The sequence below is a fragment of the Oncorhynchus tshawytscha genome, unplaced genomic scaffold, assembly GCF_018296145.1.
Source record: "Oncorhynchus tshawytscha isolate Ot180627B unplaced genomic scaffold, Otsh_v2.0 Un_scaffold_1746_pilon_pilon, whole genome shotgun sequence".
NCBI lineage: Eukaryota > Metazoa > Chordata > Actinopteri > Salmoniformes > Salmonidae > Oncorhynchus > Oncorhynchus tshawytscha.
The window spans coordinates 345001-370000 of NW_024609798.1; the positions used below are offsets into that span (position 1 = coordinate 345001).

At 48.2% G+C, this 25000-nt stretch overlaps 1 protein-coding gene across 3 annotated transcripts in view; it reads right to left on the bottom strand.

Annotated features, from left to right (window-relative positions):
* The window catches only part of tbc1d1 (TBC1 (tre-2/USP6, BUB2, cdc16) domain family, member 1), a 146367-nt gene that overhangs the window by 108831 nt on the left and 12536 nt on the right, over nt 1-25000 (bottom strand). For all 3 annotated transcript variants that reach the window (XM_042318262.1, XM_042318264.1, XM_042318263.1), the window contains exon 2: nt 1330-1866. In XM_042318262.1, coding sequence (XP_042174196.1) covers nt 1330-1866 — 537 coding nt within the window. The remainder of the gene's footprint in view (nt 1-1329; nt 1867-25000) is intronic.

A 25000-nucleotide genomic window follows, 5' to 3' on the forward strand; every position in this document is an offset into this window, starting at 1 on the left:
GCAGCATGTAAAGGAGCAGCATGTGTAAAGGAGCAGCATGTAAAGGAGCAGCATGTGTAAAGGAGCAGCATGTAAAGGAGCAGCATGTAAAGGAGCAGCATGTAAAGGAGCAACATGTAAAGGAGCAGCATGTGTAAAGGAGCAGCATGTGTAAAGGAGCAGGATGTAAAGGCAGCAGCATGTGTAAAGGAGCAGCATGTGTAAAGGCAGCAGCATGTGTAAAGGAGCAGCATGTGTAAAGGGAGCAGCATGTGTAAAGGAGCAGCATGTAAAGGAGCAGCATGTAAAGGAGCAGCATGTAAAGGAGCAGCATGTAAAGGAGCAGCATGTAAAGGAGCAGCATGTAAAGGAGCAGCATGTAAAGGAGCAGCATGTAAAGGAGCAGCATGTAAAGGAGCAGCATGGAAAGGAGCAGCATGTAAAGGAGCAGCATGTAAAAAGGAGCAGCATGTGTAAAGGAGCAGCATGTGTGTAAAGGAGCAGCATGTGTAAAGGAGCAGCATGTGTATGTAAAGGAGCAGCATGTGTAAAAAGGAGCAGCATGTAAAGGAGCAGCATGTAAAGGAGCAGCATGTGTGAAGGAGCAGCATGTAAAGGAGCAGCATGTAAAGGAGCAGCATGTAAAGGAGCAGCATGTAAAGGAGCAGCATGTAAAGGAGCAGCATGTAAAGGAGCAGCATGTAAAGGAGCAGCATGTGTGAAGGAGCAGCATGTAAAGGAGCAGCATGTGTAAAGGGGCAACTGGAGCACGTGTATAGCGGTGGTTGATCATCATTGATGTATACGGTTAGTGTGTGTGTGTGTGTGTGTGTGTGTGTGTGTGTGTGTGTGTGTGTGTGTGTGTGTGTGTGTGTGTGTGGTGTGTGTTAAGCACAGGGCTGTGGTGAGGAGTGAGTGATCTCATGGTTGAGGCAGCATTTCTGTTTGGGTGAAAGCCAGAGAGAGACAGAGAGAGAGAGACATAAATGATGTCATGTGGATGAGGCGATGGTGTGTGTGTGTGTCTCTGTGTTGCCGGTAGCGACAGACAGGATGGCGTGAGGGTATTATTATAGATGTGTGTCTGCTGTGTTGGACGGCTCCCCGTTCTCCTTCCTGGTTCCATGCTGACCACTTCCTTCCTGGACAGGAAACAGGGTGGCAGAGGGGTACCTAGGGTCAACCACTGCGGAGTCACCCTGAGTGTGTGTTGTAGGGGTCACCAGGACTTGTTGAGTCATAAGGATGTTGTGTGTGTGTGTGTGTGTGTTAGTTACCATGAACAGCATAGTCCTGTTCTCCTGTAGACTGGTGTGTGTGTGTTTGTGTGTGTGTGTGTGTGTTAGTTACCATGAACAGCATGGTCCTGTTCTCCTGTAGACTGGTGGGCTGGACCCCAGCGGTGTGTGTGTGTGGTTCAGGTGACAGTCCGTTCTCATCCAGGGCCCGGAGGCAGGGGAAACTGGGGTCTGGTTTGAACACCACCGGCCTCCCACCACTAGAGGCACCGTATCCTCCTCCCCTGACCTCTCCATCCCCCGTTCCTCCATTTCGCGTTAGCGTCGGTAAGGCCAGAGCTCTCCGCAGCCCGTCCACCAATCCACCGCCGCTATCGGGTTTAGGATCGCCCCCGGCCCCTACCGATTGGCTGAATTTCTCGATGCACTCGTCAATCAAAGCGGGCGGGGCTTTCTTGTGAGCGACGGTCACTCTTCCGCAGAACAGAACCTCAAACCTCTTGGCGAACATGGTGGCAGCGCCGAAGGCGGACGACGCGGACGGAGTACAGTCTTCTGAGGAAGAGGCGGCGGGTTTGGGCGCTGCCAGGTCATCGTTGCGCGCCGAGCTCTTCCCAGCCTGACGCAGCGTACTGATGATCTCAGGGACCTGGAGGAGAGAGGGAGGACTTTGTCATGGGTGCTTAATTTTTTTTGGTATAGGTTAGAATTAGAATGATATAATCTAATATAGATTAGAATGGGTGGCCAGTAATAAACTGGTCCTGAACATCTCTAAAACCAAGAGCGTTTTGTATTTGGTACAAATCATTCCCTAAGTGCTTAGACCTCAGCTGAATCTGGTAATGAATGGTGTTGAACTAGATGAGGAGACTAAATGACTTGGTGTTACCGTAAACTGTCATGATCAAAACATATTGATTCGGTGGTGGTAAAGACGGAGAGAGGTCTGGGCCGTAAATAAAGAGATGACAACACAGTCCAAAAAGCAAGTCCCTGCAGGCTCTAGTTTTGTCTGATCATGATTATTGTCCAGTCGTGTGGTCCCAGTGCTTCAAAGGAAGACCTAGTGAAGCTGCAGCTGGTCCAGAACAGAGAGGCACCTCTTGCTCCTCATTGTAATCAGAGGACTGATATAAATACGACACATGCCAGTCTCTCTAGGTTCAGAGTTGAGGAGAGACTGACAGCATCACTTATATTTACAAGAAACAATGAACTTCCACACAGCTCTGACACACACTTACCCCTCCAGACATGCCCCTCGGGGGTCTTTTCATAGTCCCCAGATCCACAACAAATTGAAGAAAACATACAGTATTATATAGAGCCCTTATTGCATGGAACTTCCTTCCATCTCATATCGCTTTAAATAAACAGCAAACCTGGTTTCACAAAACAGATAAAGCCACACCTCACAGCACAACGCCTCTCCCCTATTTGACCCAGATAGTTTGTGTGTTTGCGTTGATATGGAGGCTACGTGTTCCTTTTTAAAAATGTATGTAGTTCTGTCCTTGAGCTGTTCTTGTCTATTGATGTTCTGAATTTATGTTCTGTGCTGTGTGTTCTGTGCTCTGTGCTCTGTGTTCTGTGCTCTGTGCTCTGTGTTCTGTGTTCTGTGTTATGTGCTCTGTGTTCTGTGTTCTGTGTTCTGTGCTCTGTGTTCTGTGCTCTGTGCTCTGTGTTCTGTGCTCTGTGTTCTGTGTTCTGTGCTCTGTGTTCTGTGCTCTGTGTTCTGTGCTCTGTGTTCTGTGCTCTGTGTTCTGTGCTCTGTGTTCTGTGTTCTGTGCTCTGTGTTCTGTGTTCTGTGCTCTGTGTTCTGTGCTCTGTGTTCTGTGTTCTGTGCTCTGTGTTCTGTGCTCTGTGTTCTGTTTGGACCCCAGGAAGAGTAGCTGCTGCTTTGGCAACAGCTAATGGGGATCCTAATAAAAATACCAAATAAGTGCGGTGTTCTGTTCAGACCGGGCCAGACGGTGAGATCACCACACCTCTATGGGCCCAACGTGATGGACGATGAGGTCACCACACCTCTATGGGCCCAACATGATGGACGGTGAGGTCACCACATCTCGATGGGCCCAACGTGATGGACGGTGAGGTCACCACATCTCGATGGGCCAACGTGATGGATGGTGAGGTCACCACATCTCTATGGGCCAACGTGATGGACGGTGAGGTCACCACACCTCGATGGGCCCAGACATGATGGACTGTGAGGTCACCACACCTTGATGGGGCCAACGTGATGGACAGTGAGGTCACCACACCTCTATGGGCCCAACGTGATGGACGGTGAGGTCACCACACCTCGATGGGCCAACGTGATGGACTGTGAGGTCACCACATCTCGATGGGGCCAACGTGATGGACTGTGAGGTCACCACACCTCGATGGGGCCAACGTGATGGACGGTGAGGTCACCACACCTCGATGGGCCCAACGTGATGGACGGTGAGGTCACCACACCTCTATGGGCCCGTGATGGACGTGATGGACGTGATGGGTGAGGTCACCACATCTCGATGGGCCCAACGTGATGGACAGTGAGGTCACCACACCTCGATGGGCCCAACGTGATGGACGGTGAGGTCACCACATCTCTATGGGCCCAACGTGATGGACGGTGAGGTCACCACATCTCGATGGGAAGACGTGATGGACGGTGAGGTCACCACACCTCGATGGGCCCAACGTGATGGACGGTGAGGTCACCACACCTCTATGGGCCAACGTGATGGACGGTGAGGTCACCACACCTCGATGGGAAGATGTGATGGACGGTGAGGTCACCACACCTCGATGGGCCAACGTGATGGACAGTGAGGTCACCACACCTCTATGGGCCCAACGTGATGGATGGTGAGGTCACCACACCTCTATGGGCCAACGTGATGGACGGTGAGGTCACCACACCTCGATGGGAAGATGTGATGGACGGTGAGGTCACCACACCTCGATGGGCCAACGTGATGGACAGTGAGGTCACCACATCTCTATGGGCCCAACGTGATGTGATGGACGGTGAGGTCACCACACCTCTATGGGCCAACGTGATGGACAGTGAGGTCACCACACCTCTATGGGCCCAACGTGATGGATGGTGAGGTCACCACACCTCTATGGGCCCAACGTGATGGACGGTGAGGTCACCACACCTCTATGGGCCCAACGTGATGGACGGTGAGGTCACCACACCTCTATGGGCCCAACATGATGGACGGTGAGGTCACCACACCTCTATGGGCCCAACGTGATGGACGGTGAGGTCACCACATCTCTATGGGCCCAACGTGATGGACGGTGAGGTCACCACACCTCTATGGGCCCAACGTGATGGACGGTGAGGTCACCACATCTCTATGGGTCAACGTGATTGGACGGTGAGGTCACCACACCTCGATGGGCCAACGTGATGGATGGTGAGGTCACCACACCTCTATGGGCCCAACGTGATGGACGGTGAGGTCACCACACCTCGATGGGAAGACGTGATGGACGGTGAGGTCACCACACCTCGATGGGGCCAACGTGATGGACGGTGAGGTCACCACACCTCTATGGGCCAACGTGATGGACAGTGAGGTCACCACATCTCGATGGGCCCAACGTGATGGACGGTGAGGTCACCACACCTCTATGGGCCAACGTGATGGACAGTGAGGTCACCACATCTCGATGGGCTCAACGTGATGGACGGTGAGGTCGCCACACCTCGATGGGAAGACGTGATGGACGGTGAGGTCACCACACCTCGATGGGCCAACGTGATGGACGGTGAGGTCACCACACCTCTATGGGCCCAACGTGATGGACGGTGAGGTCACCACAGCTCGATGGGACAACGTGATGGACAGTGTCGTGACATCTTAAGGTTCCCTGTACCAGCTTGGAGTCGTCTTGGGTAGGTCTGTACCAGCTTGGAGTCGTGTTGGGTAGGTCTGTACCAGCTTGGAGTCATCTTGGGTAGGTCTGTACCAGCTTAGAGTTCTCTTGGGTAGGTCTATCAGCTTGGAGTCGTCTTGGGTAGGTCTGCATCGGCTTTGAGTCGTCTTTGGTAGGTCTGTATCAGCTTGGAGTCGTCTTGGGTAGGTCTGTACCAGCTTGGAGTCGTCTTGGGTAGGTCTGTATCAGCTTGGAGTCGTCTTGGGTAGGTCTGCACCAGCTTGGAGTCGTCTTGGGTAGGTCTGTACCAGCTTGGAGTCGTCTTGGGTAGGTCTGTACCAGCTTGCAGTCATCTTGGGTAGGTCTGTACCAGCTTGCAGTCATCTTGGGTAGGTCTGCATCAGCTTTGCACGTCTGGATTTTCTCCCATTGTTCCTTGCAGATTTTCTTAAGCTCTGTTAAGTTAGATGGGGAGGTCGGTGAACAGCAATCTTCAAGTCTTTCCACAGATTTTCAATGGGATTTAAGTCTGGCTGGGCCACACAAGGACTTTCAGTCATTCTTGTTCTGAAGCCACTCCAACATTGCTTTGGCAAATCTTCACCCCAGTCTAAGGTCGTTTGCACTCAAGCAGGTTCTCATCAAGGATTTGACTGTATTTGGCTCCATTCATTGTTCCCTCCACCCTTACCAGTCTCCCCAGTCCCTGCTGCTGAAAAGCATCCCCATAGCATGATGCTGCCACCACCATGCTTCACAGTAAAGAAAGGTGTTAGACAGGTGATGAGCTGTGCCTGGTTGGACCACAGAATCTTTTGCCTCGTCTTTTACATGCCTTTTTGCAATCTCCAGGTGTGCTGTCATGTGCCTTTTTGCAATCTCCAGGTGTGCTGTCATGTGCCTTTTTGCAATCTCCAGGTGTGCTGTCATGTGCCTTTTGCAATCTCCAGGTGTGCTGTCATGTGTGCCTTTTGCAATCTCCAGGTGTGCTGTCATGTGCCTTTTGCAATCTCCAGGTGTGCTGTCATGTGCCTTTTGCAATCTCCAGGTGTGCTGTCATGTGCCTTTTGTTTGCAGTCATGCCTCCAGGTGTGCTGTCATGTGCCTTTTGCAATCTCCAGGTGTGCTGTCATGTGCCTTTTGCAATCTCCAGGTGTGCTGTCATGTGCCAGGTGTGCTGTTGTGCCTTTTGCAATCTCCAGGTGTGCTGTCACGTGCCTTTTGCAATCTCCAGGTGTGCTGTCACCGTGCCTTTTGCAATCTCCAGGTGTGCTGTCACTGTGCCTTTTGCAATCTCCAGGTGTGCTGACATGTGCCTTTTGCAATCTCCAGGTGTGCTGTCATGTGCCTTTTGCAATCTCCAGGTGTGCTGTCATGTGCCTTTTGCAATCTCCAGGTGTGCTGACATGTGCCTTTTGCAATCTCCAGGTGTGCTGTCATGTGCCTTTTTGCAATCTCCAGGTGTGCTGTCATGTGCCTTTTTGCAATCTCCAGGTGTGCTGTCATGTGCCTTTTGCAATCTCCAGGTGTGCTGTCATGTGCCTTTTGCAATCTCCAGGTGTGCTGTCATGTGCCTTTTGCAATCTCCAGGTGTGCTGTCATGTGCCTTTTGCAATCTCCAGGTGTGCTGTCATGTGCCTTTTTGCAATCTCCAGGTGTGCTGTCATGTGCCTTTTGCAATCTCCAGGTGTGCTGTCACGTGCCTTTTGCAATCTCCAGGTGTGCTGTCATGTGCCTTTTTGCAATCTCCAGGTGTGCTGTCATGTGCCTTTTGCAATCTCCAGGTGTGCTGTCATGTGCCTTTTTGCAATCTCCAGGTGTGCTGTCATGTGCCTTTTGCAATCTCCAGGTGTGCTGTCATGTGCCTTTTTGCAATCTCCAGGTGTGCTGTCATGTGCCTTTTGCAATCTCCAGGTGTGCTGTCATGTGCCTTTTGCAATCTCCAGGTGTGCTGTCATGTGCCTTTTTGCAATCTCCAGGTGTGCTGTCATGTGCTTTTTTTTGCAATCTCCAGGTGTGCTGTCATGTGCCTTTTTGCAATCTCCAGGTGTGCTGTCATGTGCCGAGGTCCTTTTTATATGTGAAAGTTATCAGAGTGGTCATTGGGTTCCTGGTCCCTCCCTGACCGAGGTCCTTCTGGCAGGTTCTCCCATCTCACCTCGGGAACTCTGTAGTTCTGTCAGATTGGTGAAGTTCCTGGTCCCCTCCCTGACAGAGGTCCTTCTGGCAGGTTCTCCCATCTCACCTCGGGAACTCGGTAGTTCCGTCAGAGTGGTCATTGGGTTCCTGGTCCCCTCCCTGACCGAGGTCCTTCTTGCCCGGGTTTCTCAGTTTGGTCAGACAGCGAGCTCTAGACAGAGTCTGGGTTGTCTGGAGACCAATGTGCACTTGGAAACTTTCAAAAACTCTAGAAGTTGTTTTATAACCTTTCCCCCAGATATATGCCTCATCACAATTCTCTCTCAGAGATCTCCGGACAGTTCCCTGGACTTCCTGGTATAGTTTCTGCTCTGTCAACTGTGGAACCTTATATAGACAGGTGTGTTCCATGTTCCAACTCATTACAATTGGCCACAGGTGGACTCCAATCAAGTTGTAGTGACATCAAGGATGATCAAAGGGGTGTGACTACTTATGTAAATGAGATACATTGTATATACACACAACAGTGGAGTGTCAAGGCAAAAGGGGTGTGACTAATTATGTAAATGAGATGCATTGTATATACACACAATAGTGGAGTGTCAAGGCAAAGGGGTGTGACTACTTATGTAAATGAGATGCATTGTATATACACACAATAGTGGAGTGTCAAGGCAAAGGGGTGTGACTACTTATGTAAATGAGATACATTGTATATACACACAACAGTGGAGTGTCAAGGCAAAAGGGGTGTGACTAATTATGTAAATGAGATGCATTGTACACACACAACAGTATGTGGACACCCCCTTCATACTAGTGCATTCTTCCATTTCAGCCACACCCATAAAAATCAGGCACACAGCCATGCAATCGCCATAGACAAACATTGGCAGTAGAATGGCCTTGCGACGCACAATTGGACCAGTGTCGTCCGGGTTTGGGGAGGGGTCGGCCGTCATTGTAAAATAAGAATGTGTTCTTAACTGACTTGCTTAGTTAAATAAAAAGGTTACATAAAAAAAAAAATTAAAAAGTGAAGAGCTCAGTGATTTTCAACGTGGCACCACCACCTTTCCAACAAGTCAGTTGGTGAAGTTTCTGCTCTGCTAATGCTAACCCGGTCAACTTTAAGTGCTGTTATTGTGAAGTGGAAACATCTAGGAGCAACAACGGCTCAGTTGCAAAGTGGTAAGCCACACAAGCTCACAGAACGGGACCACCGAGTGCTGAAGCGCGTAAAAGTCGTCTGTCTTCGGTTGCAACCCCTCACTACAGAGTTCCAAACTGCCTCTGGAAGCAACGCCAGCACAATAACTGTTTGTCGGGAGATTCATGAAATGGGTTTCCATGGCCGAGCAGCCGCACACAAGCCTAAGATCTGTGATTCTGTGCTTTCAACTTTGTGACAACAGTTTCCTGTCCTGTTTCAACATGACAATGCCCCCGTGCTCAAAGCGAGGTCAATACAGAAATGGTTTGTCGAGATCGGTGTGGAAGAACTTGACTGGCCTGCACCGAGCCCTGACCTCAACCCCATCAAAAACCTTTGGGATGAATTAGAACGCCGACTGCGAGCCAGGCCTAATCACCCAACATCAGTGACCGACCTCACTATTGTTCTAGTGGCTGAATGGAAGCAAGTCTCCCTGCAGCAACGTTCCAACGTCTAGTTGGAAAGCCTTCCCAGAAGAGTGGAGGCTGTTATAGCAGCAATGTTCCATCATCTAGTGGAAAGCCTTCCCAGAAGAGTGGAGGCTGTTATAGCAGCAATGTTCCAACATCTAGTGGAAAGACCTTCCCAGAAGAGTGGAGGCTGTTATAGCAGCAATGTTCCAACATCTAGTGGAAAGACCTTCCCAGAAGAGTGGAGGCTGTTATAGCAGCAATGTTCCATCATCTAGTGGAAAGCCTTCCCAGAAGAGTGGAGGCTGTTATAGCAGCAATGTTCCAACATCCAGTTAAAGCCTTCCCAGAAGAAAAGCCTTCCCAGAAGAGCTGTTATAGCAGCAATGTTCCAACATCTAGTGGAAAGCCTTCCCAGAAGAGTGGAAAGGGGGGTACAATGTTCCAACATCTAGTGGAAAGCCTTCCCAGAAGAGTGGAGGCTGTTATAACAGCAAAGGGGGTACAACTCCATATTAAAGCCTTCCCAGAAGAGTGGAAAGGGGGTACAACTCCATATTAAAGCCTTCCCAGAAGAGTGGAAAGGGGGTACAACTCTATATTAAAGCCTTCCCAGAAGAGTGGAAAGGGGGGTACAACTCCATATTAAAGCCTTCCCAGAAGAGTGGAGGCTGTTATAGCAGCAAAAGGGGGTACAACTCCATATTAAAGCCTTCCCAGAAGAGTGGAGGCTGTTATAGCAGCAAAGGGGGGGACCAACTCCATATTAATGAACATAATCTTGGAATGAGATGTTCGACGAGCAGGTGTCCACATACTTTTGGTCACGTAGTGTATTTCTGTGTTTCATTTCCAATAAATGTGCAAAGATGTAAAAACAAAAACGTGTTTTTACTTTGTCATTATGGGGTATTGTATTGTGATGTCATTATGGGGTATTGTGATGTCATTATGGGGTATTGTGATGTCATTATGGGGTATTGTGATGTCATTATTGGGGTAATGTGATGTCATTATTGGGGTAATGTGATGTCATTATTGGGGTATTGTGATGTCATTATTATTGTGATGTCATTATGGGGTATTGTGATGTCATTATGGGGTATTGTGATGTCATTATGTGATGTCATTGTGATGTCATTATGGGGTATTGTGATGTCATTATGGGGTATTGTGATGTCATTATGGGGTATTGTGATGTCATTATGGGGTATTGTGATGTCATTATGGGGTATTGTGATGTCATTATGGGGTATTGTGATGTCATTATGGGGTATTGTGATGTCATTATGGGGTATTGTGATGTATTGTGATGTCATTATGGGGTATTGTGATGTCATTATGGGGTATTGTGATGTCATTATGGGGTATTGTGGTATTATGTGATGTCATTATTGGGGTATTGTGATGTCATTATGGGGTATTGTGATGTCATTATGGGGTATTGTGATGTCATTATGGGGTATTGTGATGTCATTATTGGGGTATTGTGATGTCATTATGGGGTATTGTGATGTCATTATTGGGGTATTGTGATGTCATTATGGGGTATTGTGATGTCATTATGGGGTATTGTGATGTCATTATGGGGTATTGTGATGTCATTATGGGGTAATGTGATGTCATTATGGGGTATTGTGATGTCATTATGGGGTATTGTGATGTCATTATTGGGGTATTGTCATTATGGGGGTGTCATTATTGGGGTATTGTGATGTCATTATGGGGTATTGTGATGTCATTATGGGGTATTGTGATGTCATTATGGGGTATTGTGATGTCATTATGGGGTATTGTGATGTCATTATGGGGTATTGTGATGTCATTATGGGGTATTGTGATGTCATTATTGGGGTATTGTGATGTCATTATGGGGTATTGTGATGTCATTATGGGGTATTGTGATGTCATTATGGGGTATTGTGATGTCATTATGGGGTATTGGGGATGTCATTATGGGGTATTGTGATGTCATTATGGGGTATTGTGATGTCATTATTGGGGTATTGTGGTGTCATTATTGGGGTATTGTGGTGTCATTATGGGGTATTGTGGGTAGTTTGGTGAGACAAAAAAAATTATCACATTTTGAATTCAGACACTAAGTACATAATGTGGAATGAGGGGTATGAATACGTTCTGAAGGCAGTGTGAGTTTCTGACTGGACAGTATTTGTTGCACCAAACTGAAAGGGAGTCAGACAGAAGGCGCTAGAAACAGGCGTGGTGACTCACCATGAGGTCATGCGATTGGTCTGCCTGTTTCCCTGCCCTGCCTAAACATCAGAGGAGTGGCACACTGGTTGGCTGACTAACTGGCTGGCTGGCTGTCTGGTTGGTTGACTGGCTGGCTGTCTGGCTGACTGGTTGACTGGTTGGTTGGTTGACTGACTGGCTGGTTGACTGGCTGGCTGACTGGCTGGTTGGTTGACTGACTGGTTGGCTGTCGGGCTGACTGGCTGGTTGGTTGACTGACTGGCTGGCTGGCTGGCTGGCTGGCTGGACTGACTGACTGACTGGTTGGCTGGCTGACTGGTTGACTGGTTGGCTGGTTGACTGGCTGGCTGGTTGGTTGACTGGCTGGCTGGTGACTGGTGGTTGGCTGACTGGCTGGTTGGTTGACTGGCTGACTGACGGGCTGACTGGCTGGTTGGTTGACTGGCTGGCTGGTTGGTTGTCAACATATCAGAAAGGGTCAGGTCTGGTCTTGTCTTGGGATGGTTGTGTAATGTTGTGTTCTCTTTCACAATGACTGACTGACTGGCTGGCTGGCTGACTTCAGCTATCTGAGGCCGAGCTAAATATATTCTACAGTAGGTAATGTAGAGGGAGAGAGACGGTAGGGAGACGGTAGGGAGAGACAGACTGATAGAGAGACTGTGTGTGTGTTCTCACTAACATACAAAGGGTTTCACTAGTACAACACTACAACAACAATGATTAAAACGACCCTCAACCAGTCCATCTACATGTCAGGAATGAATAGACGACATTACATGTTATCAGGGTACATGTTTTGGTCCTGTATATAATGGTGTTATGAACGTACCAATGTACTATAGACCAGGGTAGTATACTACTATAGACCAGGGTAGTATACTACTATAGACCAGGGTAGTATACTACTATAGACCAGGGTAGTATACTACTATAGACCAGGGTAGTGTACTACTATAGACCAGGGTAGTGTACTACTATATACCAGGGTAGTGTACTACTATAGACCAGGGCCCTATAGGGTAGTGTACTACTATAGACCAGGGTAGTGTACTACTATAGACCAGGGTAGTGTACTACTATAGACCAGGGTAGTGTACTACTATAGACCAGGGTAGTGTACTACTATAGACCAGGGTAGTGTACTACTATAGACCAGGGTAGTATACTACTATAGACCAGGGTAGTATACTACTATAGACCAGGGTAGTATACTACTATAGACCAGGGTAGTGTACTACTATAGACCAGGGTAGTATACTACTATAGACCAGGGTAGTATACTACAAAAGACCAGGGCCCTATAGGGTAGTGTACTGCTATAGACCAGGGTAGTATACTACTATAGACCAGGGCCCTATAGGGTAGTGTACTACTATAGACCAGGGTAGTATACTACTATAGACCAGGGCCCTATAGGGTAGTGTACTGCTATATACCAGGGTAGTATACTACTATAGACCAGGGTAGTATACTACTATAGACCAGGGCCCTATAGGGTAGTGTACTACTATAGACCAGGGTAGTGTCCGACTATAGACCAGGGCCCTATAGGGTAGTGTGCTGCTATATACCAGGGTAGTGTACTACTATAGACCAGGGTAGTATACTACTAGAGACCAGGGCCCTATAGGGTAGTGTACTGCTATAGACCAGGGTAGTGTACTACTATAGACCAGGGTAGTATCCTACTATAGACCAGGGCCCTATATGGTAGTGTACTACTATAGACCAGGGTAGTGTCCTACTATAGACCAGGGCCCTATAGGGTAGTGTACTGCTATATACCAGGGTAGTGTACTACTATAGACCAGGGTAGTGTCCTACTATAGACCAGGATAGTATACTACTATAGACCAGGGTAGTATACTACTATAGACCAGGGTAGTGTACTACTATAGACCAGGGCCCTATAGGGTAGTGTACTGCTATAGACCAGGGTAGTATACTACTATAGACCAGGGTAGTATACTACTATAGACCGGGGTAGTATACTACTATAGACCAGGGTAGTGTACTACTATAGACCAGGGTAGTGTACTACTATAGACCAGGGTAGTGTACTACTATAGACCAGGGTAGTATACTACTATAGACCAGGGTAGTATACTACTATAGACCAGGGTAGTATACTACTATAGACCAGGGTAGTATACTACTATAGACCAGGGTAGTATACTACTATAGACCAGGGTAGTATACTACTATAGACCAGGGCCCTATAGGGTAGTGTACTGCTATAGACAAGGGTAGTATACTACTATAGACCAGGGCCCTATAGGGTAGTGTCTGATATAGACCAGGGTAGTGTCCTACTATAGACCAGGGTAGTATACTACTATAGACCAGGGCCCTATAGGGTAGTGTACTACTATAGACCAGGGTAGTGTCCTACTATAGACAAGGGCCCTATACGGTAGTGTACTGCTATATACCAGGGTAGTGTACTACTATAGACCAGGGTAGTATACTACTAGAGACCAGGGCCCTATAGGGTAGTGTACTGATATAGACCAGGGTAGTGTACTACTATAGACCAGGGTAGTATACTACTATAGACCAGGGCCCTATATGGTAGTGTACTACTATAGACCAGGGTAGTGTCCTACTATAGACCAGGGCCCTATAGGGTAGTGTACTGCTATATACCAGGGTAGTGTACTACTATAGACCAGGGCCCTATAGGGTAGTGTTCTACTATAGACCAGGGTAGTGTACTACTATAGACCAGGGTAGTGTACTACTATAGACCAGGACCCTATTGGGTAGTGTACTGCTATATACCAGGGTAGTGTACTACTATAGACCAGGGCCCTATAGGGTAGTATACTACTATAGACCAGGGTAGTGTCCTACTATAGACCAGGGTAGTATACTACTATAGACCAGGGCCCTATAGGGTAGTGTACTACTATAGACCAGGGTAGTGTCCTACTATAGACAAGGGCCCTATACGGTAGTGTACTACCATAGACCAGGGTAGTGTACTACTATATACCAGGACCCTATAGGGTAGTGTACTACTATAGACCAGGACCCTATAGGGTAGTGTCCTACTATAGACAAGGGCCCTATACGGTAGTGTACTGCTATATACCAGGGTAGTATACTACTATAGACCAGGGCCCTATTGGGTAGTGTACTACCATAGACCAGGGTAGTGTACTACTATATACCAGGACCCTATAGGGTAGTGTACTACTATAGACCAGGACCCTATAGGGTAGTGTACTACTATAGACCAGGACCCTATAGGGTAGTATACTACTATAGACCAGGGCCCTATAGGGTAGTGTACTACTATAGACCAGGGCCCTATAGGGTAGTGTACTACTATAGACCAGGGCCCTATTGGGTAGTGTACTACTATAGACCAGGGCCCTATAGGGTAGTGTACTACTATAGACCAGGGCCCTATAGGGTAGTGTACTACTATAGACCAGGGCCCTATAGGGTAGTGTACTACTATAGACCAGGGCCCTATAGGGTAGTGTACTACTATAGACCAGGGTAGTATACTACTATAGACCAGGGCCCTATAGGGTAGTGTACTGCTATAGACCAGGGTAGTATACTACTATAGACCAGGGCCCTATAGGGTAGTGTCTGATATAGACCAGGGTAGTGTCCTACTATAGACCAGGGTAGTATACTACTATAGACCAGGGCCCTATAGGGTAGTGTACTACCATAGACCAGGGTAGTGTACTACTATATACCAGGACCCTATAGGGTAGTGTACTACTATAGACCAGGACCCTATAGGGTAGTGTACTGATATAGACCAGGGTAGTGTACTACTATAGACCAGGGTAGTATACTACTATAGACCAGGGCCCTATATGGTAGTGTACTACTATAGACCAGGGTAGTGTCCTACTATAGACCAGGGCCCTATAGGGTAGTGTACTACTATATAGGGCCCAGGGTAGTGTACTACTATAGACCAGGGCCCTATAGGGTAGTGTACTACTATAGACCAGGGTAGTGTACTACTATAGACCAGGGTAGTGTACTACTATAGACCAGGGCCCTATAGGGTAGTGTACTACTATAGACCAGGGTAGTGTCCTACTATAGACCAGGGCCCTATAGGGTAGTGTACTACTATAGACCAGGGTAGTGTACTACTATAGACCAGGGCCCTATAGGGTAGTGTACTACTATAGACCAGGGCCCTATAGGGTAGTGTACTACTATAGACCAGGGTAGTGTACTACTATAGACCAGGACCCTATAGGGTAGTGTACTACTATAGACCAGGGACCCTATAGGGTAGTGTACTACTATAGACAAGGGCCCTATACGGTAGTGTACTGCTATATACCAGGGTAGTATACTACTATAGACCAGGGCCCTATTGGGTAGTGTACTACTATAGACCAGGGTAGGGTAGTACTACTATAGACCAGGGCCCTATAGGGTAGTGTACTACTATAGACCAGGGCCCTATAGGGTAGTGTACTACTATAGACCAGGGCCCTATAGGGTAGTGTACTACTATAGACCAGGGCCCTATAGGGTAGTGTACTACTATAGACCAGGGCCCTATAGGGTAGTGTACTACTATAGACCAGGGCCCTATAGGGTAGTGTACTACTATAGACCAGGGCCCTATAGGGTAGTGTACTACTATAGACCAGGGCCCTATAGGGTAGTGTACTACTATAGACCAGGGCCCTATAGGGTAGTGTACTACTATAGACCAGGGTAGGGTAGTGTACTACTATAGACCAGGGCCCTATAGGGTAGTGTACTACTATAGACCAGGGTAGTAGTGTACTACTATAGACCAGGGCCCTATAGGGTAGTGTCTGATATAGACCAGGGTAGTGTACTACTATAGACCAGGGTAGTGTACTACTATAGACCAGGGCCCTATAGGGTAGTGTACTACTATAGACCAGGGTAGTGTCCTACTATAGACCAGGGCCCTATAGGGTAGTGTACCTATATACCAGGGTAGTGTACTACTATAGACCAGGGCCCAGGGTAGTATACTACTATAGACCAGGGCCCTATAGGGTAGTGTACTATATAGACCAGGGTAGTGTACTACTATAGACCAGGGTAGGGTAGTACTACTATAGACCAGGGCCCTATATGGTAGTGTACTACTATAGACCAGGGTAGTGTACTACTATAGACCAGGGCCCTATAGGGTAGTGTACTACTATAGATAGGGCCCTATAGGGTAGTGTACTACTATAGACCAGGGCCCTATAGGGTAGTGTTCTACTATAGACCAGGGTAGTGTACTACTATAGACCAGGGTAGTGTACTACTATAGACCAGGACCCTATTGGGTAGTGTACTACTATATACCAGGGTAGTGTACTACTATAGACCAGGGCCCTATAGGGTAGTATACTACTATAGACCAGGGTCCTACTATAGACCAGGGTAGTGTACTACTATAGACCAGGGCCCTATAGGGTAGTGTACTACTATAGACCAGGTAGTGTCCTACTATAGACCAGGGCCCTATACGGTAGTGTACTACCATAGACCAGGGTAGGTACTACTATAGACCAGGACCCTATAGGGTAGTGTACTACTATAGACCAGGACCCTATAGGGTAGTGTCCTACTATAGACACTATACCGGTAGTGTACCATATACCAAGGTAGTATACTACTATAGACCAGGGGTAGTGTACTACATAGTACCAGGGCCCTATAGGGTAGTGTACTACTATAGACCAGGGCCCTATAGGGTAGTGTACTACTATAGACCAGGGCCCTAAGGGTAGTGTACTACTATAGACCAGGGCCCTATAGGGTAGTGTACTACTATAGACCAGGGCCCTATAGGGTAGTGTACTACTATAGACCAGGGCCCTATAGGGTAGTGTACTACTATAGACCAGGGCCCTATAGGGTAGTGTACTACTATAGACCAGGGCCCTATAGGGTAGTGTACTACTATAGACCAGGGCCCTATTGGGTAGTGTACTACTATAGACCAGGGCCCTATTGGGTAGGTAATGTCTCAGTCACACAAACACAAGTCTTGTTCACAGGAACAACCGTTGAGAACAGGAAGTTAGCTTGACCAGTAGCTGTGACTAACCCCAGTCATGGTGTGTGTGTGTGTGTGTGTGTGTGTGTTGTAGTATTGCATGGTACTAAAACATTAACCGTTTAGTAGCATCGATACTAGAATTTGTTACTTTCGGGTACTTCTGTCAAATGTGTCTCAAGTTTTCTGATTGAGAGAGGATCAAGTCTATCAGAGCAGCCGATGTGCCCTGATATCGTTCACACGTTGTGCCTGTCAGTTCCACTTCCTTCCTCACTGCTCTGTCCTACCATGAGGAACAGCTGAACTATACATTACCACTCACTGCTAGCTCTGTCCTACCATGAGGAACAGCTGAACTATACATTACCACTCACTGCTCTGTCCTACCATGAGGAACAGCTGATCTATACATTACCACTCACTGCTCTGTCCTACCATGAGGAACAGCTGAACTAGACATTACCACTCACTGCTAGCTCTGTCCTACCATGAGGAACAGCTGATCTATACATTACCACTCACTGCTAGCTCTGTCCTACCATGAGGAACAGCTGAACTATACATTACCACTCACTGCTAGCTCTGTCCTACCATGAGGAACAGCTGAACTATACATTACCACTCACTGCTAGCTCTGTCCTACCATGAGGAACAGCTGATCTATACATTACCACTCACTGCTCTGTCCTACCATGAGGAACAGCTGAACTATACATTACCACTCACTGCTCTGTCCTACCATGAGGAACAGCTGAACTATACATTACCACTCACTGCTAGCTCTGTCCTACCATGAGGAACAGCTGAACTATACATTACCACTCACTGCTAGCTCTGTCCTACCATGAGGAACAGCTGATCTATACATTACCACTCACTGCTAGCTCTGTCCTACCATGAGGAACAGCTGAACTATACATTACCACTCACTGCTAGCTCTGTCCTACCATGAGGAACAGCTGAACTATACATTACCACTCACTGCTAGCTCTGTCCTACCATGAGGAACAGCTGAACTAGACATTACCACTCACTGCTAGCTCTGTCCTACCATGAGGAACAGCTGATCTATACATTACCACTCACTGCTAGCTCTGTCCTACCATGAGGAACAGCTGAACTATACATTACCACTCACTGCTAGCTCTGTCCTACCATGAGGAACAGCTGAACTATACATTACCACTCACTGCTAGCTCTGTCCTACCATGAGGAACAGCTGCTCTGTCCTACCATGAGGAACATACATTACCACTCACTGCTAGCTCTGTCCTACCATGAGGAACAGCTGATCTATACATTACCACTCACTGCTCTGTCCTACCATGAGGAACAGCTGAACTATACATTACCACTCACTGCTAGCTCTGTCCTACCATGAGGAACAGCTGAACTATACATTACCACTCACTGCTCTGTCCTACCATGAGGAACAGCTGATCTATACATTACCACTCACTGCTAGCTCTGTCCTACCATGAGGAACAGCTGAACTATACATTACCACTCACTGCTAGCTCTGTCCTACCATGAGGAACAGCTGAACTAGACATTACCACTCACTGCTAGCTCTGTCCTACCATGAGGAACAGCTGAACTATACATTACCACTCACTGCTAGCTCTGTCCTGCCATGAGGAACAGCTGAACTATACATTACCACTCACTGCTAGCTCTGTCCTACCATGAGGAACAGCTGAACTAGACATTACCACTCACTGCTAGCTCTGTCCTACCATGAGGAACAGCTGAACTATACATTACCACTCACTGAGGCTGCTCTGTCCTACCATGAGGAACAGCTGAACTATACATTACCACTCACTGCTAGCTCTGTCCTACCATGAGGAACAGCTGAACTATACATTACCGCTCACTGCTAGCTCTGTCCTACCATGAGGAACAGCTGAACTATACATTACCACTCACTGCTAGCTCTGTCCTACCATGAGGAACAGCTGAACTATACATTACCACTCACTGCTCTGTCCTACCATGAGGAACAGCTGATCTATACATTACCACTCACTGCTAGCTCTGTCCTACCATGAGGAACAGCTGAACTATACATTACCACTCACTGCTAGCTCTGTCCTACCATGAGGAACAGCTGAACTATACATTACCACTCACTGCTAGCTCTGTCCTACCATGAGGAACAGCTGAACTATACATTACCACTCACTGCTAGCTCTGTCCTACCATGAGGAACAGCTGAACTATACATTACCACTCACTGCTAGCTCTGTCCTACCATGAGGAACAGCTGAACTATACATTACCACTCACTGCTAGCTCTGTCCTACCATGAGGAACAGCTGATCTATACATTACCACTCACTGCTAGCTCTGTCCTACCATGAGGAACAGCTGAACTATACATTACCATCACTGCTAGCTCTGTCCTACCATGAGGAACAGCTACTTACATTACCAACTGCTCTGTCCTACCATGAGGAACAGCTGATCTATACATTACCACTCACTGCTAGCTCTGTCCTACCATGAGGAACAGCTGATCTATACATTACCACTCACTGCTAGCTCTGTCCTACCATGAGGAACAGCTGAACTATACATTACCACTCACTGCTCTGTCCTACCATGAGGAACAGCTGAACTATACATTACCACTCACTGCTAGCTCTGAAACTGTTAATGACTGTTCCCAAAACAATGTCCAGTAAGATTTCATTGACTTTGTCCCCCCTCACGACCCCCCTCACGTCTCCCCCTCACCCCCTCACATTATGCTGTTATGTCGTTAGATTGATAAAAAAACTAAGTGAAAATTGATTGTATGACTGTAGAAATTGATTCATTAACACATATCTTCATAAATGTCTAATGTAATGATGTTGATGTCTGGATCAACTCCCATTCTGTGGCTTTGCCTAATATGTCCTAATTTATTTTATTTTTATACATTTTATTTATTTTTTGTATTGTGACAACCCTGGAGTGTGTGTGTGTGTGTGTTGTGTGTGTGTGTGTGTGTGTGTGTGTGTGACCAGACACCACACAGAGGACCAGACACATCACAGAGACCAGACACCACACAGAGACCAGACCAGAGGACCACCACACAGAGGACCAGACACCACACAGAGGACCAGACACCACACAGAGGACCAGACACCACACAGAGGACCAGACACCACACACAGAGGACCAGACACCACACAGAGGACCAGACACCTCACAGAGGACCAGACACCACACAGAGGACCAGACACCACACAGAGGACCAGACACCACACAGAGGACCAGACACCACACAGAGGACCAGACACCACACAGAGGACCAGACACCACACAGAGGACCAGACACCACACAGAGGACCAGACACCACACAGAGGACCAGACACCACACAGAGGACCAGACACCACACAGAGGACCAGACACCACACAGAGGACCAGACACCACACAGAGGACCAGACACCACACAGAGGACCAGACACCACACAGAGGACCAGACACCACACAGAGGACCAGACACCACACAGAGGACCAGACACCACACAGAGGACCAGACACCACACAGAGGACCAGACACCACACAGAGGACCAGACACCACACAGAGGACCAGACACCACACAGAGGACCAGACACCACACAGAGGACCAGACACACACAGAGGACCAGACACCACACAGAGGACCAGACACCACACAGAGGACCAGACACCCACACAGAGACCAGACCAGACACCACACAGAGGACCAGACACCTCACAGAGGACCAGACACCTCACACAGGACCAGACACCTCACACAGGACCAGACACCTCACACAGGACCAGACACCTCACACAGGACCAGACACCTCACACAGGACCAGACACCCACACAGAGGACCAGACACCATCACAGAGGACCAGACACCACACAGTGGACCAGACACCACACAGAGGACCAGACACCACACAGAGGACCAGACACCATCACAGAGGACCAGACACCACACAGAGGACCAGACACCTCACAGAGGACCAGACACCTCACAGAGGACCAGACACATCACAGAGGACACGTGGAACAGACACCTCACAGAGGACCAGACACCTCACACAGGACCAGACACCTCACAGAGGACGGACAATCAAGGTTTTGTAGCGTTATATAGATAAACAAGATCTGACTTCACAGCAAGTTTTAGACCTGGACTGGAGCAGTCAGACAGTCAACCAGCCAGTCAGGAAGTCTCAGCCAGTCAGTCAGCCAGCCAGTCAGGAAGTCTCAGCCAGTCAGCCAGCCAGCCAGTCAGGAAGTCTCAGTCAGCCAGTCAGCCAGTCAGACAGAAATCCAGTCAGCCGGCCAGTCAGTCAGCTAGCCAGTCAGACAGAAATCCAGTCAGCCGGCCAGTCAGTCAGCAAGTCTGTCAGCCAGCCAGCTAACCAGTCAGCCAGCCAGTCAGACAACCTAAAGAGACATGAACCAGCTAACCAGTCAGCCAGCCAGTCAGACAGACAACTTAAAGAGACATGAACCAGCTAACCAGCCAGTTAGTCAGACAACCTAAAGAGACATGAACCAGCTAACCAGTCAGCCAGTCAGACAACCTAAAGAGACATGAACCAGCTAACCAGTCAGCCAGTCTGACAACCTAAAGAGACATGAACCAGCTAACCAGTCAGCCAGTCAGACAACCTAAAGAGACATGAACCAGCTAACCAGTCAGCCAGTCAGACAACCTAAAGAGACATGAACCAGCTAACCAGTCAGCCAGTCAGACAACCAGTCAGTCAGACAACCAAAAGAGACATGAACCAGCTAACCAGTCAGCCAGTCAGTCAGACAACCAAAAGAGACATGAACCAGCTAACCAGTCAGCCAGACAACCTAAAGAGACATGAGCCAGCTAACCAGAGAGCCAGTCAGCCAGCCAGACAGTCAGTCAGACAACCTAAAGAGACATGAACTAGCTAACCAGTCAGACAGCCAGCCAGACAGTCAGTCAGACAACCTAAAGAGACATGAACCAGCTAACCAGTCAGACAGCCAGCCAGACAACCTAAAGAGACATGAACCAGCTTGCTGACAACATGAAAAATTCCCAATAGAACATTCCATGGGTCATATGATCTAGCATGGAATCAGGTCAGAGGTCAAGGTTCACACAGTCACAGCCAAGACAGAGAGGGAGGGAAAATAGGAGAGATAAGAGTAGGGAGGGAGAGACAGGTGGGAGGGAGAGACAGGTGGGAGGGAGAGATGGTAGAGAGAGAGACAGGTGGGAGGGAGACAGGTGGGAGGGAGAGATGGTAGAGAGAGAGACAGGTGGGAGGGAGACAGGTGGGAGGGAGAGACAGGTGGGAGGGAGAGACAGGTGGGAGGGAGAGACAGGTGGGAGGGAGAGACAGGTGGGAGGGAGAGACAGGTTGGAGGGAGAGACAGGTGGGAGGGAGAGACAGGTGGGAGGGAGAGACAGGTGGGAGGGAGAGACAGGTGGGAGGGAGAGATGGTAGAGAGAGAGACAGGTGGGAGGGAGACAGGTGGGAGGGAGAGACAGGTGGGAGGGAGAGACAGGTGGGAGGGAGAGACAGGTGGGAGGGAGAGACAGGTGGGAGGGAGAGACAGGTGGGAGGGAGAGACAGGTGGGAGGGAGAGACAGGTGGGATGGAGAGACAGGTGGGAGGGAGAGATGGTAGAGAGAGAGACAGGTGGGAGGGAGAGATGGTAGAGAGAGAGACAGGTGGGAGGGAGAGATGTTGGAGAGAGAGACAGGTGGGAGGGAGACAGGTGGGAGGGAGAGACAGGTGGGAGGGAGAGACAGGTGGGAGGGAGAGACAGGTTGGAGGGAGAGACAGGTGGGAGGGAGAGACAGGTGGGAGGGAGAGACAGGTGGAGGGAGAGACAGGTGGGAGGAGAGACAGGTGGGGAGGGAGAGACAGGTGGGAGGGAGAGAGGTGGGGGAGAGACAGGTGGGAGGGAGAGACAGGTGGGAGGGGAGAGACAGGTGGGAGGGAGAGACAGGTGGGAGGGAGAGACAGGTGGGAGGGAGAGACAGGTGGGAGGGAGAGACAGGTGGGAGGGAGAGACAGGTGGGAGGGAGAGACAGGTGGGAGGGAGAGAGACGGTAGAGGGAGAGACAGGTGGGAGGGAGAGAGACGGTAGAGGGAGGGATTCAGAGGACTGACATCATACAGAGAGTTTAGCTCCTGAGCTCTGAGTCCACAGAGAATACTGTCTGTCTGTCTGTCTGTCTGTCTGTCTGTCTGTCTGTCTGTCTGTCTGTCTGTGTCCACAGAGAATACTGTCTGTCTGTCTGTCTGTCTGTCTGTCTGTCTGAGTCCACAGAGAATAGATCTACTGTGACTGTCTGTCTGTCTGAGTACACAGAGATAGATCTACAGTCTGTCTGTCTGTCTGTCTGTGTCTGTCTGTCTATATAGGGAATAGGGCTCTGGTCTATAGTAGTACCACTATATAGGGAATAGGGCTCTGGTCTATAGTAGTACCACTATATAGGGAATAGGGCTCTGGTCTATAGTAGTACCACTATATAGGGAATAGGGCTCTGGTCTATAGTAGTACCACTATATAGGGAATAGGGCTCTGGTCTATAGTAGTACCACTATATAGGGAATAGGGCTCTGGTCTATAGTAGTGTACTATATAGGGAATAGGGCTCTGGTCTATAGTAGTGTACTATATAGGGAATAGGGCTCTGGTCTATAGTAGTACCACTATATAGGGAATAGGGCTCTGGTCTATAGTAGTACCACTATATAGGGAATAGGGCTCTGGTCTATAGTAGTACCACTATATAGGGAATAGGGCTCTGGTCTATAGTAGCACCACTATATAGGGAATAGGGCTCTGGTCTATAGTAGTACCACTATATAGGGAATAGGGCTCTGGTCTATAGTAGTGTACTATATAGGGAATAGGGCTCTGGTCTATAGTAGTGCACTATATAGGGAATAGGGCTCTGGTCTATAGTAGTACCACTATATAGGGAATAGGGCTCTGGTCTATAGTAGTGTACTATATAGGGAATAGGGCTCTGGTCTATAGTAGTGCACTATATAGGGAATAGGGCTCTGGTCTATAGTAGTACCACTATATAGGGAATAGGGCCTGGTCTATAGTAGTACCACTATATAGGGAATAGGGCTCTGGTCTATAGTAGTACCACTATATAGGGAATAGGGCTCTGGTCTATAGTAGTGTACTATATAGGGAATAGGGCCTGGTCTATAGTAGTACCACTATATAGGGAATAGGGCTCTGGTCTATAGTAGTACCACTATATAGGGAATAGGGCTCTGGTCTATAGTAGTACCACTATATAGGGAATAGGGCTCTGGTCTATAGTAGTACCACTATATAGGGAATAGGGCCTGGTCTATAGTAGTACCACTATATAGGGAATAGGGCTCTGGTCTATAGTAGTACCACTATATAGGGAATAGGGCCTGGTCTATAGTAGTACCACTATATAGGGAATAGGGCTCTGGTCTATAGTAGTACCACTATATAGGGAATAGGGCTCTGGTCTATAGTAGTGTACTATATAGGGAATAGGGCTCTGGTCTATAGTAGTGTACTATATAGGGAATAGGGCTCTGGTCTATAGTAGTGCACTATATAGGGAATAGGGCTCTGGTCTATAGTAGTACCACTATATAGGGAATAGGGCTCTGGTCTATAGTAGTGTACTATATAGGGAATAGGGCTCTGGTCTATAGTAGTACCACTATATAGGGAATAGGGCTCTGGTCTATAGTAGTACCACTATATAGGGAATAGGGCTCTGGTCTATAGTAGTACCACTATATAGGGAATAGGGCTCTGGTCTATAGTAGTACCACTATATAGGGAATAGGGCTCTGGTCTATAGTAGTACCACTATATAGGGAATAGGGCTCTGGTCTATAGT